Source organism: Suillus bovinus (assembly GCF_016758785.1).
Source record: "Suillus bovinus strain UH-Sbo-P2 chromosome Unknown EDB93scaffold_42, whole genome shotgun sequence".
In the NCBI taxonomy this organism is placed as follows: Eukaryota; Fungi; Basidiomycota; class Agaricomycetes; order Boletales; family Suillaceae; genus Suillus; species Suillus bovinus.
The window spans coordinates 235,327-250,581 of record NW_024542098.1 but is presented as its reverse complement, the minus strand read 5'-3'; the positions used below and the strand labels follow the sequence as shown (position 1 = coordinate 250,581).

At 40.0% G+C, this 15,255-nt stretch overlaps 4 protein-coding genes across 4 annotated transcripts; all 4 read right to left on the bottom strand.

The window, feature by feature from the left end:
- Window positions 1-921: 921 nt before the first annotated feature.
- Window positions 922-1,500, bottom strand: EDB93DRAFT_1065729 (uncharacterized protein; the record flags this gene model as incomplete). The annotated part of the gene is made up of 1 exon (XM_041444896.1): window positions 922-1,500. A coding segment is annotated over one exon (579 nt), but the record flags the coding sequence as incomplete, so codon positions are not given.
- A 2,807-nt stretch (window positions 1,501-4,307) lies between these two features.
- Window positions 4,308-4,577, bottom strand: EDB93DRAFT_1088272 (uncharacterized protein; the record flags this gene model as incomplete). The annotated part of the gene is made up of 1 exon (XM_041446122.1): window positions 4,308-4,577. A coding segment is annotated over one exon (270 nt), but the record flags the coding sequence as incomplete, so codon positions are not given.
- Window positions 4,578-5,072: 495 nt separating this feature from the next.
- EDB93DRAFT_1105296 (uncharacterized protein) lies at window positions 5,073-6,429 on the bottom strand (the record flags this gene model as incomplete). Its single annotated transcript, XM_041447491.1, has 7 exons — window positions 5,073-5,341; window positions 5,414-5,447; window positions 5,554-5,723; window positions 5,763-6,014; window positions 6,092-6,101; window positions 6,152-6,267; window positions 6,351-6,429. The coding sequence occupies 7 exons, from the start codon at window positions 6,427-6,429 to the stop codon at window positions 5,073-5,075; spliced, it is 930 nt and encodes a 309-aa protein (XP_041306080.1).
- A 6,997-nt stretch (window positions 6,430-13,426) lies between these two features.
- On the bottom strand, window positions 13,427-15,190 carry EDB93DRAFT_1241482 (uncharacterized protein; the record flags this gene model as incomplete). Its single annotated transcript, XM_041451879.1, has 8 exons — window positions 13,427-13,485; window positions 13,507-13,765; window positions 13,904-14,193; window positions 14,248-14,343; window positions 14,366-14,561; window positions 14,615-14,716; window positions 14,759-14,929; window positions 14,984-15,190. The coding sequence occupies 8 exons, from the start codon at window positions 15,188-15,190 to the stop codon at window positions 13,427-13,429; spliced, it is 1,380 nt and encodes a 459-aa protein (XP_041306079.1).
- Window positions 15,191-15,255: the final 65 nt, after the last annotated feature.

Sequence of the window (15,255 nt, the reverse complement as noted above, 5' to 3'; positions counted from 1 at the left end):
CTTATCCAATGTCCGAAGCCAAAGTGCAATGTCCGAGATTTTAAACTTTTGGACTTCACAATAATAGGTCAGAAACTTTATAACGAGTGTCGGATTGCGAGCGGTATGTGTGAGTATATGGACTGTGAGGATCTGCTTGACCTGCCATAAAGGATGCATAGGTAGTCAGCGAGAAGCTTGTGAGACATCAGATTTGAACATGACAAGTTTAACCTTGGGATGTTGTTCTTGAAAGCAAAGCAAAGAGGCACCAAGCAAGCGTAGTCCATCAAGCTTAGTACCTTTAATGGCATCTTGGTCAATCATAGAGTTCAGAGAGTACTCGCCTGCAGTATGATCTACAACCAAGTGAAGTTTGTCAGAATTAGGTTTGGGGACAGTATGCAGTACATTCCTGGATACAGCTCGGTTCCAAAACTCTGTGATACTCGACCCAAACAAATTTCTTCTTGCATCTGATCCTCAATAAATTGCAGTTGTTCATCAGACTTCGAACAAGTATGTGAGGAGTTGTCATTGATTGATGGATACAAATCATCAGAGGTGTCGGCCCAAGGCCAGAAACCTTGATGCAAAGCTTGACAAACAGAAATGACAAAGGGCTGATTCGGGTGATCCATAAGAAGCTCCTCAAAGCGGTCAACATTGATGGGTATAACAATGCGAAATAGGTCTGGCCTTCGAGCAATAGTCTGAGCAGCATCACTGTGATAGACTTCATGTGAAGGTGGAGAAGGAACAGGATCTGAATATTCAGAAGAGCGAGCAGTGGGACTGAAAGAAATATCCACAGGTGACCAAATAAGACCCCATCTATGTTGCGGACGTTTGATTGGATGATCAAGTGGATTTGGGCTTGAACTCTTCGAAATGCCTCGTTTCAGTGTGACATTGTGCACACAATCTGCCATCTTGCTCATATGAACAGACATGTGCATAGCGGGAGGTTTGAGCACTGCATGTGCACTCTCCTGAGTTCCATTTTCGACAAGGTTCTTGTCGATTGAAGGTAGTCTTATCCCATGCTGATGCACCAGGCTTCGACTGCTTGTCCTCCTCATGATGTCTGCCATCTGATAAGAAATGGGACTCATATATGTCTGCAAAGGATGCGAAGTCCAATAATTCAACCCTGTGAGAATTTGCGGCTCTGTTCCTGACTGCTTTGTCGAATCTAATGATTCTCTCATGGGCACGCTCAACACTTCGGTCAAATTTGTCATTGATGTATTCTCCATAGGTGGCAAGTTCATCCTCTTGATGAGGGAATGCGAATTTAATAGCTCTTGCTGCTCTATTCCACGCTGCGGACCACTGAGCAGCGGTGGTAATCTTCTTCGAGACTGCCTCAGTAGCGGTGGAGAATTTGATCTCAATGTCACCAATGGTTTCGGTGCATTTGTCAATAGTGCGTGAGGAGGAGATGATGGAATGTACGGCGTCAAGATTGACACATTTACCAGCGACGATTTCTGCCCATCCAGCTTCATGGAATTCTGGGTAGCAATGGTGGTACATGAGCCTTCGTCAAACCTCTTTAGGGTCTTGTGACCAGTTGAGAAGGATTTCATTGGTCCGAGTGAGATTGACCGAGAGCTGACCTCCTTTGAATGATTGCTCAGCTCGTCCAAGACAGGTGAGGTCAAGTTTGCATCATTTTCGTACTGGTTCATCTCGCTCAATGGTAGGCTCATTCTCATGGGGCTCTCTCTCATGTTCATCCTGTCTAGGAGGGTCAAGGTCTCTTTCCTCAGATTGTCAAGCAGCTGTCATGTTCCTGAAATGCTCTGGTCCTGTCAAAGTCTCTGAACCAGTTGTTCAACCATGTCGAAGTATGGAGCTGCAATAAAAGACTCGGCTTGATCTGAGATTTCATTTGAGGTGGCTGAGACAACCTTTGTGATAGTGACATATGCTTCTTGTTTTGAGATGATTGATTGTTTGAAATCTTCGATGATGCTGAGGCACTTCTCCACCAAGTCCTGTTGGAAAACAGACGATCCTCCAATGTTGGTTTGAGATGAAGTCCCTGGTTGTCCTGGTCCTGTAAGTGATGCTTGTGTGTTGGAAGATACATTTTGCAAACTAGACATGGAGGTACGACCTGAATTCGAAGATAGAATTAGAATTCAATAAGTAGCTTAAATTATGGCGCAGGATGTGCGCAAGCAGAGGGTGCTCAACGCTGATGACAGTCGAGACAAAGTCTGTGTCACCAGTGTTTAGGAGACTTAGTCACAGGCATATGTCACAATCAGTGACAAATATGCGCACAGACCTAGGACTCGGCCAAAGCCGAGTGCGAGTCAGCTCATAATAAATCAGATGACATTCTAAAGCAAAAAAAATTATAGTAAGTGGCTTAATGCCATAGGAAGGTAGAGACTATTAGTGGATAATCTTAGATACTTAACAATTACTGATTGAAAAGAAATCATTTGATTTATTGATTTTTGCAGTCTTATAGCATTTCTTCTCTATTTAGTGATTGTACATCAATTATACATAATGCTTTGATTCTCATTTTTTAGTAAAATATCTAATTAAATTAGAAATAACTTCTTTCAGTCTTCAGAGGCAGAATACTAGAGTGAGAGATGGTTAATACAATATGATTATGAATCTTGTGTATATGATGTAAAACAGCCAATGATGTTTTCTTAATTATATCCATTGAATTTGACAGTATGTGTTTATATTTTTATGTAAGATGATTCTAATACATAATATACTAACCTATAGGAGTAGAAGATACAGCTACCTAAGAGACACTGACAGAGGAGGCTTGGAGGCTATTTTCAAAATATTATGAATATAAACTATCAGATTTCTCAATAATATATCAAAGCAAAGAGTGAAATTGTCATTCATATCTTCAAATCAAATACTTCACAATATCTCAGTGAAGAGGTACTATAATTAGTAAGGAAAATGATATAGTAGATTCTACATATGTAGAAAAAACTAGATGGAGCTTAACGTATATGAAGACTTATTTAGTAGTATATAAATTATATTGGATGCTATTGAATGTTTAACATTTAACCCTGATGTTAGACAAAACAAGATATAATTCATTTTTTAATTAGTGTCTTCTTCTTTGAGCTGTCTTATAAAAGACAATAATATTACAATTACTCTTTTGATAAAACTAAATACTATTAACAACCTTAGGTTCATGGTAGATAACACATTTTTATAGAAGGTTATCGGCTATATAGTCTGATGGTTTTATTGAGCTTAGTCCAATAATATAAGTCTAGGTTTATCTGACAATCAGATAATATAGTGTATGTAGATACAAAATATCTTGTCTTTTCTTTGACTAGACAGAAAAATAATAAATAAGTGTATACTATGCACAAGCTGAATAATTTGGTGTAGTTCTATACTACATAACTAATAGATACTAATTTCTAATTTATATTTCCCTGCTATATAAGATGTAAAGTATTTATCTAGGAAACATTAAGATATTATTCAACAAAGAAATCTACTAGCCAGATAAAATGACTTGACTTGATATTTCTAGTCCTTTGAAACTATATGTCAGATACACATTATGCAGTATAGGTATAGCTAAGAAAAAAGGAAATGATCTCAGAACAAGTAACTCTTTACTCAGTTTACACTTTGTAGCTAACAAAAAAAGTGTTGATTTAGAGAAAGTGGAAGAATTACTGGAGGTTTCTTTTGGATTAAAAGAAGGTTCTTCTTTTAAAAGAAAGATAAACTTCTTATTTGTGCTATCCTTGTTATTTGCTCTAAATTTAGCATTTACTACTAGTTAATAATAGATAATAAATTGTAAGAATTGTGTATCTTTTATGCACCAATCAGACTTCAAAACAAGATGCTTGAACCATGTAGTCGATGTTATTTACATAATTCATTGATACAAAGAATATAAGCACCTCATATTAAATATTGAGATGCATGAGTCTCTACAATGTTTCAGCAATTCTCAATGTCAAATAATAATCCATCATTATTATAGACAAGATCATAGAGTTCTTCATTGTGGTGTATGCAGCAGTTGTCAAGCACAAGCATGGACCTCTCCATAGGGAATGAGTTCATGTATGGAAGCTAGGAACCAAGATGAAATACATAAGAAAAAATTTGAGTTAGCACTTACCACTTTGGTTGCAATAAACTTGTAAAAGGTTTCACTGTCAAATAAGCCCTCCATTGCATGAGCTGCCATGAAGCCTTCCATTTGTAATTGCTGCAACAAGTGAATAATAATCTCTACAGATGAAGACATCTGTCAATGCTGTTTATCAACCTGTCATTGCCCTACCATACTAGCAAGCCCATATTATCTTATTCTTGCTGACCTCATCTACAAAAACAAATTCTGACTCATCATCAGTAAAATTTGTTTGCATTGACTCCTTCCATTCATGACAACATTCTTTATCCTTCTCTACAGCAAGTTTGTAGAGTAATTTCCATGTGAGCCCTGCTTCCTTGAGGTTGCAACAAAGTGTAGAGACAGAAATGCTGATGTTACATGTCAAAGCTAGCCATGTCACAACTTCATCAAGGTAGAGATCTGACTCTTCAGCAAGTAAGACCTCACAGGCTAGGGTTTAAAACTCTAGTTAAGTCCAGTCTTTTGATCAATTTTCAAAAGACTAGTGACCTGCACCAAACTGGTCTGGTACATGATTGAGCGGTGATAGTGAATATTGTTCAGGAGTTTTGCATGGAATGAATTTTATGTTATTTGGCCCAAAGATGACTCAGCCAGATTCTCACACATCTGAAGTATCTGTGAAAATTATTTTCCACATATGTTTGTTTATGGGAACTTCCAGAAAACTCTAAATACACACATCTAAAAGATTCTACCTGAGCTAAGCAAGTTCAAAAGTTGTTCTGAACAACTTGCAAAAGCTATAGCTCAGGGTGTATGTTTGTAAAGGTCATTTTGGCTTAGTCGAGAGAATCATACCATTCTTGGATACTTAAGTAACTGCCAGTGTAGTAAAATAACCATGTGAATATATAAAACACATCTAATACAAGTATTACATAATGTGAACATAGAATTGATGAGTATGCATTTATTGAAAATCAAAATCAGACAAGTCGTCATTGATGTGCTGTTGTGAGTGCCCGCAAACGACCATGCTGTCTTTAAACTCATCTACAACAGCCTTCTCATCATCGCTGAGCACATCTAAGGCCAAAAGAATGTTGTTGAATGTCAGAGACATTATTTGAGGGGTAATCCTACCCTTTGTGAGCTGCACCATGCCCTGTTCTATCAATACCAACTCTGTGATTGTGCCAGCGGCACCAATGGCATAGTGTAGTTGCCAGTGTGGTGATTCTCCAAGAAAGGTGTGTAGTCAGAAGGGTGAACACCATATAGCCTTGGTAAGGACAAGAAAGATGAATGAACTGTTGAACTTGATGTGAATGACAAGTGCGCCATCCTATCAAAATGAAATGAGACCGTGTTTTTGGAGGTGAAGAGAAACTTACAACAAATGAGTATTGGTGCATAAATGCCAATGGATGATCTACAATGAGGTAACATACCTGATCGACGCGAAAGGTGTCTGGTAGGATATCACATCCCGGTGGAGGGAAAAGGGAGTATCCCATCATGATGGCTTGACAGATGATTGTCATGAATGCGGTGCAAAATTTTGTCACCACATACCAGATCTTTCCTATATCTTTATTGTTAGTGTTCCATTGAGTTGCAGCTAATGACAGAGAATCAGTGCCTGGGTATCAATACTTACTGAGAAGTGCTGGTATTTTGAGCCTCACTTCACAAATAAACTTTTTGATGATACATTTTTTGTAAGCAGAAAGAGATGCCAATGTGTCTGGAGTGAAGAAGATGGATATGATGAGCTCTTTTGAGAGCACAAATGTCTGCTTGTGAGTTTCTGGGTTGATCATCCTGGTGGAGGAATCTTCAGGAAGTTCCACAGGTGCCACTGTAGTCATTGTCCCCATTATCATTGTCACCTCTGTTGTCATTGTTGTCCCTGTTGTCGTTGATGTGGGAATGGCAAGATGTGGTGTAGAAGGCATGCCTCGAGTTGCATGATGTGTTCTGACTGACCTTGTAGGCCCTATAGTCTAGTTTTTGTTAGGATGATGGACTGAATATAATATTACTCACATGTATTACATGTGAGCCCGGGATCTTGTCCATCGACACAGGCTGCAGGTGTTGAAGATCTGGTGGTGGGACCAAAAGCGCTTGGAATTCATCATCATCGCTGACCCACCTGGGTGCTGTGGGTGATGGGAAGTTAGGCGCTACATTTAAAATTAGTTTAACTTTTCATACCTTGTTCTGATGAATGGTATCTGCTCACAGATCCAGCACGAGATGACACAAAATATCCAAAGGTCCAATGCGCCGGATCCAATGCAGAGTGGCTCGGACATGTGCATGTATGTTTCGGGTGATGATGTAAGTATGAAAAACTGTGGTTTTGAGCCCAGCGCCGCAACCATTGTTACAATGTCTAGTTTTTCTGTCATGTTCCAACACTAATGGGGCGATATTCAGCAAGTCATGCTACACAAGTTTGCCTTATCTTTCAGCCCAGGATTTCAGGTGCTTCTAACCTGGTTCTTCCATATCTCTCTGGTCTGCTCCTTCACATACAATATTTTGACTTTGTCGCCAATCCCAATGATTGTCCTGAACTCACGATGTGGACAGTAGAGCGGTCGTATGTGGTGGACTAACATGACAAACACTATAGGTATGGTGGTGTGGTGTTATTGACAAATGTAACACATGCCGTTGAATTGATACTAGAGTATGGTGACGGTGAACAAGAACATTTCTTCAATGACATGTTTGGAGTCCTATGACCGGTTTTTCCTGAATAATTTTTCAGATAAAGAAAGTTACCATACATTTAGTACAGAGTTCGTGTAGTAGCGATTGTTAATAGTACTACTAGTAGTATCGCAGATGCACTTCAAGTTGAATGCATCCCAATCGATTACTATGAACTTCCAGAATGGCCCTACTACTCAGTCTAGGGTTAGACAACTAATATTTCAATTCAAACTTGATATAATATCATATGGTACAATACATACACCCATTTCAAAATTATAACACTATTAACATCAAAATATTTACAGTATACTACAGAAAAGTTTGTTCCACCAATCATGTTGCTCCATCACCAGCACCATAAGCTCACCATAAGCATCAAACTTCTTTTTGACAAGCAAAATTTCAAGGTCTTTTGCTGATGCATGTTGCTTGGTTTTGCCTTATGTCATATGCCACATCCCTAAACAAAACCAAATACAAAACAAGTTTCAACACATTATGTAAACCATGTTTTTCTTACCACAGTCAGCTGACTTATGACTAAGTCTGACAAATCATGTCACCTATGTACAATTCACACGAGTATTATGATCTATGACAAATAATGTAGTATATCTAGATACGTGAGAAAACAACAATTGAATATACCTAGGTATGCAAGAATAAATTAGCATAACCATGTAGAATTGTCTATATAAGGACCTCCATTTTGGCCTGAAATGCAATCAATCAAGAAGATTCATCAGAATCACCTTAATAAAATTGTGAGTGAGGTTTATGTGTGATCAGCATCAGTAACAACAGCAAAGAGCTGTTTGAGGTTGGTAGGTACATTCATGAGACAGTAGGAGTCATTGGGCTCACTGTGCTCAACAACTAGCAAGGCCTGGTTTATTTTTCTTTTGTTTGTTTTGTGAAGTCTCTTGTTTTTCAGTCTCTGTCTCTGTCTCTGTCTCTAAGTCTCTGTTTTTAAGTCTCTGTCTCTCTCTGATTTTTTTTATCTCTGTTTCTCTAGTCTGGGTTCTGTTTCCTTATCTCTGTTCCACTCTCTCTACCCATTGAAGGCTAACAGTCTGAGTGTTTGTTTATTGTTATGTCACTAACGTTAAAGATGAGGAATCTAAACTGCAGGGAAAGTTGGTACTAAGCTAATAAACCACAGAGAGTCCTGAATATGAGTAAAACATCAACCCAAGGGCAGCTATCTGAGTTAAGGGAAACCTCTCTTATAAAAAGAGGGACACCAAACTACTACTAGGGTAATAGGACAAATAGAAACACGAAGTGTGAGGCAAGTGCAATGCCATAAACGATGAGCAGACACACAAGTGCATGAGGTGAAGTGTGAGATATGTGATGCAAAGGTAGCATGCACAAGCAAGAGCGAAATGTAAACAAGTGACAGTGACTAAAGAGAAACTAAACAAAACTACTGATACCACCCAATTAAAGTTGGTTGATGATAAAGCAAAAAACAGACAACTGGCATGCGAGACTTTAGATAGTCACTACAACAACAAGTAAAATTCTCTAGTGGCTAAGTACAGAGAGAAAGTAGGCAGAAAATCAACCCAGAACATAAGTAATAGAGAGGGTATAAGTAAAGTAAGTAAGCACCACTAGGTGCAGAGGTCCAATGAAGTGAGCCAAATAGGCTAAAAATAGTACATGAGGTATGTAACAGGGTCTCAGCTGTGCATGTAGCGCAAAGCTAAGCATTAGTGTTGGAAAACAATTAAACAAAATGGGAATATAGTGGGAAAATGCACCAATGGACTTCTGAGAACATGGGAAGGATGGACAAACAGGTGTGCGGATGATGCAAGGACAGATGCTGACCTGCACCAAACTGGTCCAGTGCATGACCGAGCGGTGTTAGTGAATATTTTATGGGAATTTTGTGTTATTTGGCTCAAAGATGACTCAGCTAGATTCTTATGCATCTGAAGTTTCCATGAAAAATATTTCCCACATATGTTTGTTTGCAGGAACTTCCAGGAAACTTTAAATACAGGTGTTATGCAGTTTTTGTTCTATGTCATATGCTACATATCTAAACAACATCAAATACAAACAAGTTTCAACACATTATGTAAACTATGTTCTCTTACCACAGTCAGCTGATCTATGACTAAGCCTGACAAATCATGTTCACCTATGTACAATTCACACGGGTATTATGATCTATGACAAATAATGCAGTATATCTAGATACATGAAAAAACAAAAATTGAATATACCTAGGTGCGTGGGAGTAAATTAGCATAGCCACATAGATTTGTCTATATAAGGACCTCCGTTTTGGCCTGAAATGCAATCAATCAGATTCCTCAGAATCATCTTAATAAAATTGCGAGTGAGGTTTGTGTGTGATCAGCATCAGTAACAACAGTGAAGAGCTGTTCGACATTGTCAGGTACATTAATGAGACAGTAGGAGCCATTGAGCTCACTATGCTCAACAACCTGCAAGGCCTGGTTATTTGTTTTGAGAAGTCTCTTGTTTTTCTGAGTGTTTGTGTTTGTGTGCATGTGTCTCTGTCTCTATCTCTCTATCTGTTTTTTTTAGGATTGGGATCTATTTTGCTTTAGTCTGGGCTCTATTTCTTTTCTCTCTGTTTCTCTAGGATTGGGATCTATTTCATTCTACTCTGGGATCTATTTCTTTTAGTCTGGGACCTATTTAACTCTATCTATTTCTTTAGCTCGGGATCTGTTTCACTCTCTCTACCCATTGAAAGCTAATAGTCTGAGTGCTTGTTTATTGTCATGTAACTAACATGTTATAGATTTTAGTGAATATATTCTGAGTGTTTGTTTCTTGCTGCTAATACTGACGTACTTTTGATTGTAGCGAATACATTCGAGCCTTATCTTTGGAATCTTTGTGTTGTCTCTAGATTCACTAAAGGCTCAGAGTAGCTCAGTGGGGAGACTTCAGGAGTTGAATATTGTTTGCTTGACCTCACATATCTGAGTAGTATACTGAGCCAGTATTGTTATTGTCAGATAGGCTTTAGCTATTGAATAGGGGACTTGGTATTGAAATCCAAGGATGTCCGTTTCTGATTCTGTTTAATACTCATTGTGAGTTCCTTGGCAGCAGATTCAATATTAGGCTAAGAGTTCTATGGAAGCTTTTGACAAGTCTTGATCTTTGATTCTACCTGTTTGCACTGTGGGAGTGACCAATACATCTCGCACGATTGTTTCATAGTAAGTTTAGAATATAGCACCATTGATTGTGCCTAGTCTTAGTTCTCATTTCTGTTTAGCACCATTGATTATGCTTAGTCTTAGTCCTTGTTTTCTCTTTGTTTCTTTTAGTCAACACCATACGCTGGATTGACTAGTGTTTCTATACTGATTTTGTAGAGTACCTTTGTCTGACCATAGCTCCATGGATATACTGACAGGCCACCCACGAACAACCACATTATCAATCATTGGTATTTGTCTGAATCACTGACCATGGAGATATTTGATTTTGTAGGTGTTCATCTATAGATTATCTATCTAAGAAGACAACACGTGAATGTGAGAGGCTGCATGTGAAACCTGCAATAGAAAATATATGTGCGCCAATGTGCAAGACTTATCCTATGAATTAGAGCTGGAGTGTGTAGGGAATATAGGAGAAGTCAGAGGGAAGTGTCTGTGGAGGTGTGAGTCTCTATAATGTGTTATAGATTTTTTAGCAAATACATTCTGAGTACTTGTTTCTTGCTGCTGTTACTAACGTCTTTTAGATTTTAGTGAATACATTCGAGCCTTATCTCTGATTCTTCATGTTGTCTCTATGTCCACTAAAGGCTCAGAGTAGCTTAGTGGGGAAACTTGTTGGATTTGGAGCATACTAGCAACTTGGAGCTCAATACTAACCAAGCATGCAACACATTATGTAACATTTGTAATGTTCCAGTAATGTAGTTATCTGACCGAAAGCATAGGTATTTCATAGTAATATATAAGACTAGTTTGAATTTTTTGTACACTACGCATTATCTACAAGTTCCCTGTACACCTGAGTTTGGTCATACTTTGACAGACATGTCTGAGACTTGAGGTAAACTCAACAAGACTTCAGAAGTTGATTATTGTTTACTTGACCTCACACATCTGAGTAGTATACTGAGCCAGTATTGTTAATTGTCAGATAGGCTTTAGCTATTGAATAGGGGACTTGGTATCAAAATCCAAGGATGTCTGTTTCTGATTCTGTTTAATACTCACTGTAAGTTCCTTGGTAGTAGATTCAATATTAGGCTAAGAGTTCTATGGAAGCTTTTGATAAGTCTTGATCTTTGATTCTACCTGTTTGCACTGTAGGAGTGACCAATACAGCTTCGCACAATTTTTCATAGTGAGTTTAGAGTATAGCACCATTGTTGTGCCAAGTCAGTTTCTTGTTTCTAGTTTCTGTTTTTGTTTGTCAACACCATACCACTGGATTGACTATTAGTTTCCTATTGACCTCATAGAGTACTTTTGTCTGACAAATAATACACAAAGTCAGGCCTTTTCTTTTGATCTGGTGATCACATCAGTATGGATAAATGGCTTTTGCTAAGCACAGTAGGTGTAAGTCCCATGACAAAAATTAGCAGAACATTGCAGTTGTGAGATCAATAAACTCACATGGTACAATAACTCTGTCGTGTTATGGGTAACCTTCTCAAAGATGCCCAATACAAGCTCAAACTTGTCCTCCAAAATAGCAAAAGGCTGTGACAGCTCAGGTTCCTTGCCTTAGAGGTTCATTGGCCAGAGTGCAGCACCCCAGGATAGCAACAAGGAAATTGATATGGGACGTGGTTCCTTCAAGTGTTACAAGAACATCTAGATGCTTGGGCCCCTACCATTTTTTTCCTTATCCTTCTCGTCTCAGCCCTTGCATCACACCTTTACCCCAACTTTTCTCTCGTTATCCTCGTCATTCTTGCATTTCCCTTCACCCTCTACCTGTCGCTTCAGCAAAGCCAGTACATCTGACCAGACCCTTTCTCTGATGAAGCACACCCATGCTCTGTTTCACCCAATGACTGATTCTGCGGATAGTCCCCTTTACTCTTACTGTCCGGACGGTAACCTATGACATGATGCATGCTGCATCCCTTTGCCCTGTTTCCCTTTTTTGATTTCTGACTCAGTGCGCAGTCGCACGATCATGCCCCTACTTGTTTTACTTCCTGTTTCTGTTCTTTGACTCATTTCTTATCTGCACGTTTCAATTCACCTATGACTCACCTCAAATGTGCCTTCCTTTTCTAGTATCACCCTTTGACTAGTTCCTCTTCTGGTAGTACAAGTTATCATCCACTAATACACTTCCTCTCCTCTATATAAACTCACTACCATGTATCTAGTTCCTTAACTTGAATCTACTTGGTTCTTGACCTCCTACTCCTAATAAGAGTGATTCCTTCAGCCTAGCCAGCTGTCTATATTCTACTTTCTTATCTGCTCATTGCAGATAAGTCTTTAGTCTCGATCTTTACTCATCGACTTCGTCGTTGAGCAAAGCCCCTGTTATTAGTCAGACTTCTGTCCTTCTATTAATGCAGATCTTACGATTAACCTTCGGGTGTCGTAAGCCTTGACAGATACACTTATTGTCGAGCCCCGCTTGACATAAGCTACCCAATTTGAACATAGGCATTAAACCTTACTTGCCAAAGCCTCGCCAAGTAAGACTCCTAACCTTGGGCTAGCCCAGGGACATTCTCGACTGTTGACGACACATGCTCTGTTTGAGCGTCACCAACAGACACTATCCAAGTCCATAACATCAAGAGTGCTAAGGAGCAGAGTGGGATGCCATGGTATACTATAATGCAAGTTAGAGGATAAAGGAACCTAGCAGAACAGTTGGTGCAAACTTTGACTGATGGTAACTTAATTGAAACTAGAGACTCTAGGGTAGCAATGTTAAAATTGAGCTGTTGCCCATTATGGAATGTAACAAAGTGAGCTCATGTTTGTCTCAATTGATGGAACCAGTACCTTGCAAATTTCATCCCCAAGTTCTTTGTTCCACATCATCCACTCCTCCTATCATCTCCAGCAGTCAGGCCTGGCACCCAAAGCTTCACAGGTAGTGTCCACACATCAGACTCATAAATCAAACGCAACTGCTCATCCTGGCAGGCCTGTTTTGGGGGCCAAAGCTGAGGAACACCTTGAGAATGCAAAGAGAAAACCTCGTACCGAGAAACCAAAGGCCACTAATGACCTACATGCAAATGTGTCACAGTAAGATTTATTTTTAATCCAAAATCTGCTGCATCAGGAAAAAGGTCGACTACTATTTGTGCCCAGCAAGAATACTTAGCACCACAAAGCCTAAGTACCCCCGTGATGCTGTCACCATCGTGAAGCACTGTGCCTAATGAGGCAAGACAGTGGCGAAGTCATCATGGTTGACTACTATAGGTGTGTCATCAAAGTCTGAGTCCATGGTACTGGTATCTGACTTGTCTTACCCTGAATCACCATTGGCAGGGTGTTGTGAAGCCCACCATCAAAGGTAAGTGTCTTGAATGGCAATAGCCTCTTGCCGTTGTAACCAGGTAGTCATCTGGATCACATAGTTGCATCAATTAGAGGCATGGTATGCACACTTGGTGAAATCGATGTGCAGCCATTCAGGGAGTTCTGTATTAAAGCCATCTGCACTTCTGAACAGACGAATGGCATCAACATAGTGCAGCATTGAATGAACTTTGGGTATGTTGAAGTGATCCCGCACTCCGAGATCAAGGAAAATGTTCTTGTGGGCATGAAATGATGTGAGTGCAGTATGCATATGTGCAAGTGTCATGTCTGTGTGCCTCTGATACTGCACATAGTAGATAAAATCTAAAACAGCATGTACTGCAGCAATGACTTGGTTGTCGACCACACCAGCAATAACACCAAGGAAAACCCACTGCAGCTCTCTATAATCCACCCCCGTTCATTGTTTCTGTTTTGAAAATCCTTTCTTGAAGTGTCGGAGGCCCGAATATGATGTCATTGCCTTGAAACATGCATCCAGTTCCTCCTCACCTATGATTTCAGAGCACCAGCTCACAAGGTGATCCTTGAAAACACCTTTGTGCAGCTGGTGTAGAATATCGGGGGTGATACATGAGAATATATCATTGTGCGGGAGTGTTGCCCAGAATGGTGAATAGATTGCTTGTAGTCCTAGTTCTCCCTCAAACCGTTCATTACTCATTTTGCCATCATAGTGCAGGCGTAGATTTTCCAGTGTGGATTCTCGATTACATGGTGCTGACACCCTTATATCTTCACGGTTGTCATGCCCAACATTGCATTTTGGACACTGATTTTCCATGCAGCAGGCAACCAGGCATTGCTCTAGAAAGTCGGTGATGTAAGTGGTGACAATTGGATCCATTCATCTGACTTGACTGTTGGAGCAAGTGACCTCAACTCCATTCTCACCTGCACTGATCAAAGGCTCTAAGACCTGTCTCATGCAATAGTGGAATAAACGGTATCGCTCGACTGAACAGGCATCTCATGAAACATTCCAACTTGGAGATTGGTAAGTAGGCGATGAGGATGGCTGCATGTTTTGATGGCTGACACCGGATGTCTTTAGATATGTTACCGAGCATCAAGTACACAGGCCAGACTTCCTGATCCCCACAGAACTGTGATAGTGAAGTCTTGTCCAAGGCCAAAATCACTGGTGCAACAACAGCCCCTTGGGGCAATCTCCTCTGTGAGATTGGACTTAGTGCGTCAATTCCTTCATGCAGATGCCTAAACTGACCTGCATCTCCCACCACCAATCACCGGTCCACATCTCATCAAACATGCATGTCTTTCCCTCCTCATCTGCAAAAACCCTTTCTGGTGCGTATGACACCCCTTTCTAAAACTCTGGATTGCTCATCAGCTTCCGAATGCAGTCTACTGGGTTGCACAACCACAATTCAAGGTCCTCTGTTTCATGCTGCCCATCATTCCCAATTCTGTTACCCACCACGCTGATCTTCTCAAGTTTCCATTTGGTGGCATGTGGAAGTTTGTTGATAGCTTTTAGCAGTGTATATTTGCTCTTAAAGGTTGTCCTCATGCGGCCAGTCTATCAACTTTGGTGAGTCTGACCAGTGCAAACTGATGGCTGAAGGTGACTTACAATCAGCAGTTTCATAAACTCATCAATTGCAGTCTGGCCTACCCTCACTACCAACCACTTCACCAGTCCCCATTCTTCTTCATCTGTGAAAGGTGCCCACAGATCAAGACCTAGGGCTTCCTGTTCTGCCTTGATGGTCTCAAACAATGTTTGGGCTTGACCGAGAGTCTGTGCTACTTGTCCATGGTATGTTTGTATGAATCGCATCCAAACTCTTTTCTCATCTTCAATGTCTTCAACCTGGACACTATGATTTCATGTAGGAGATCCTG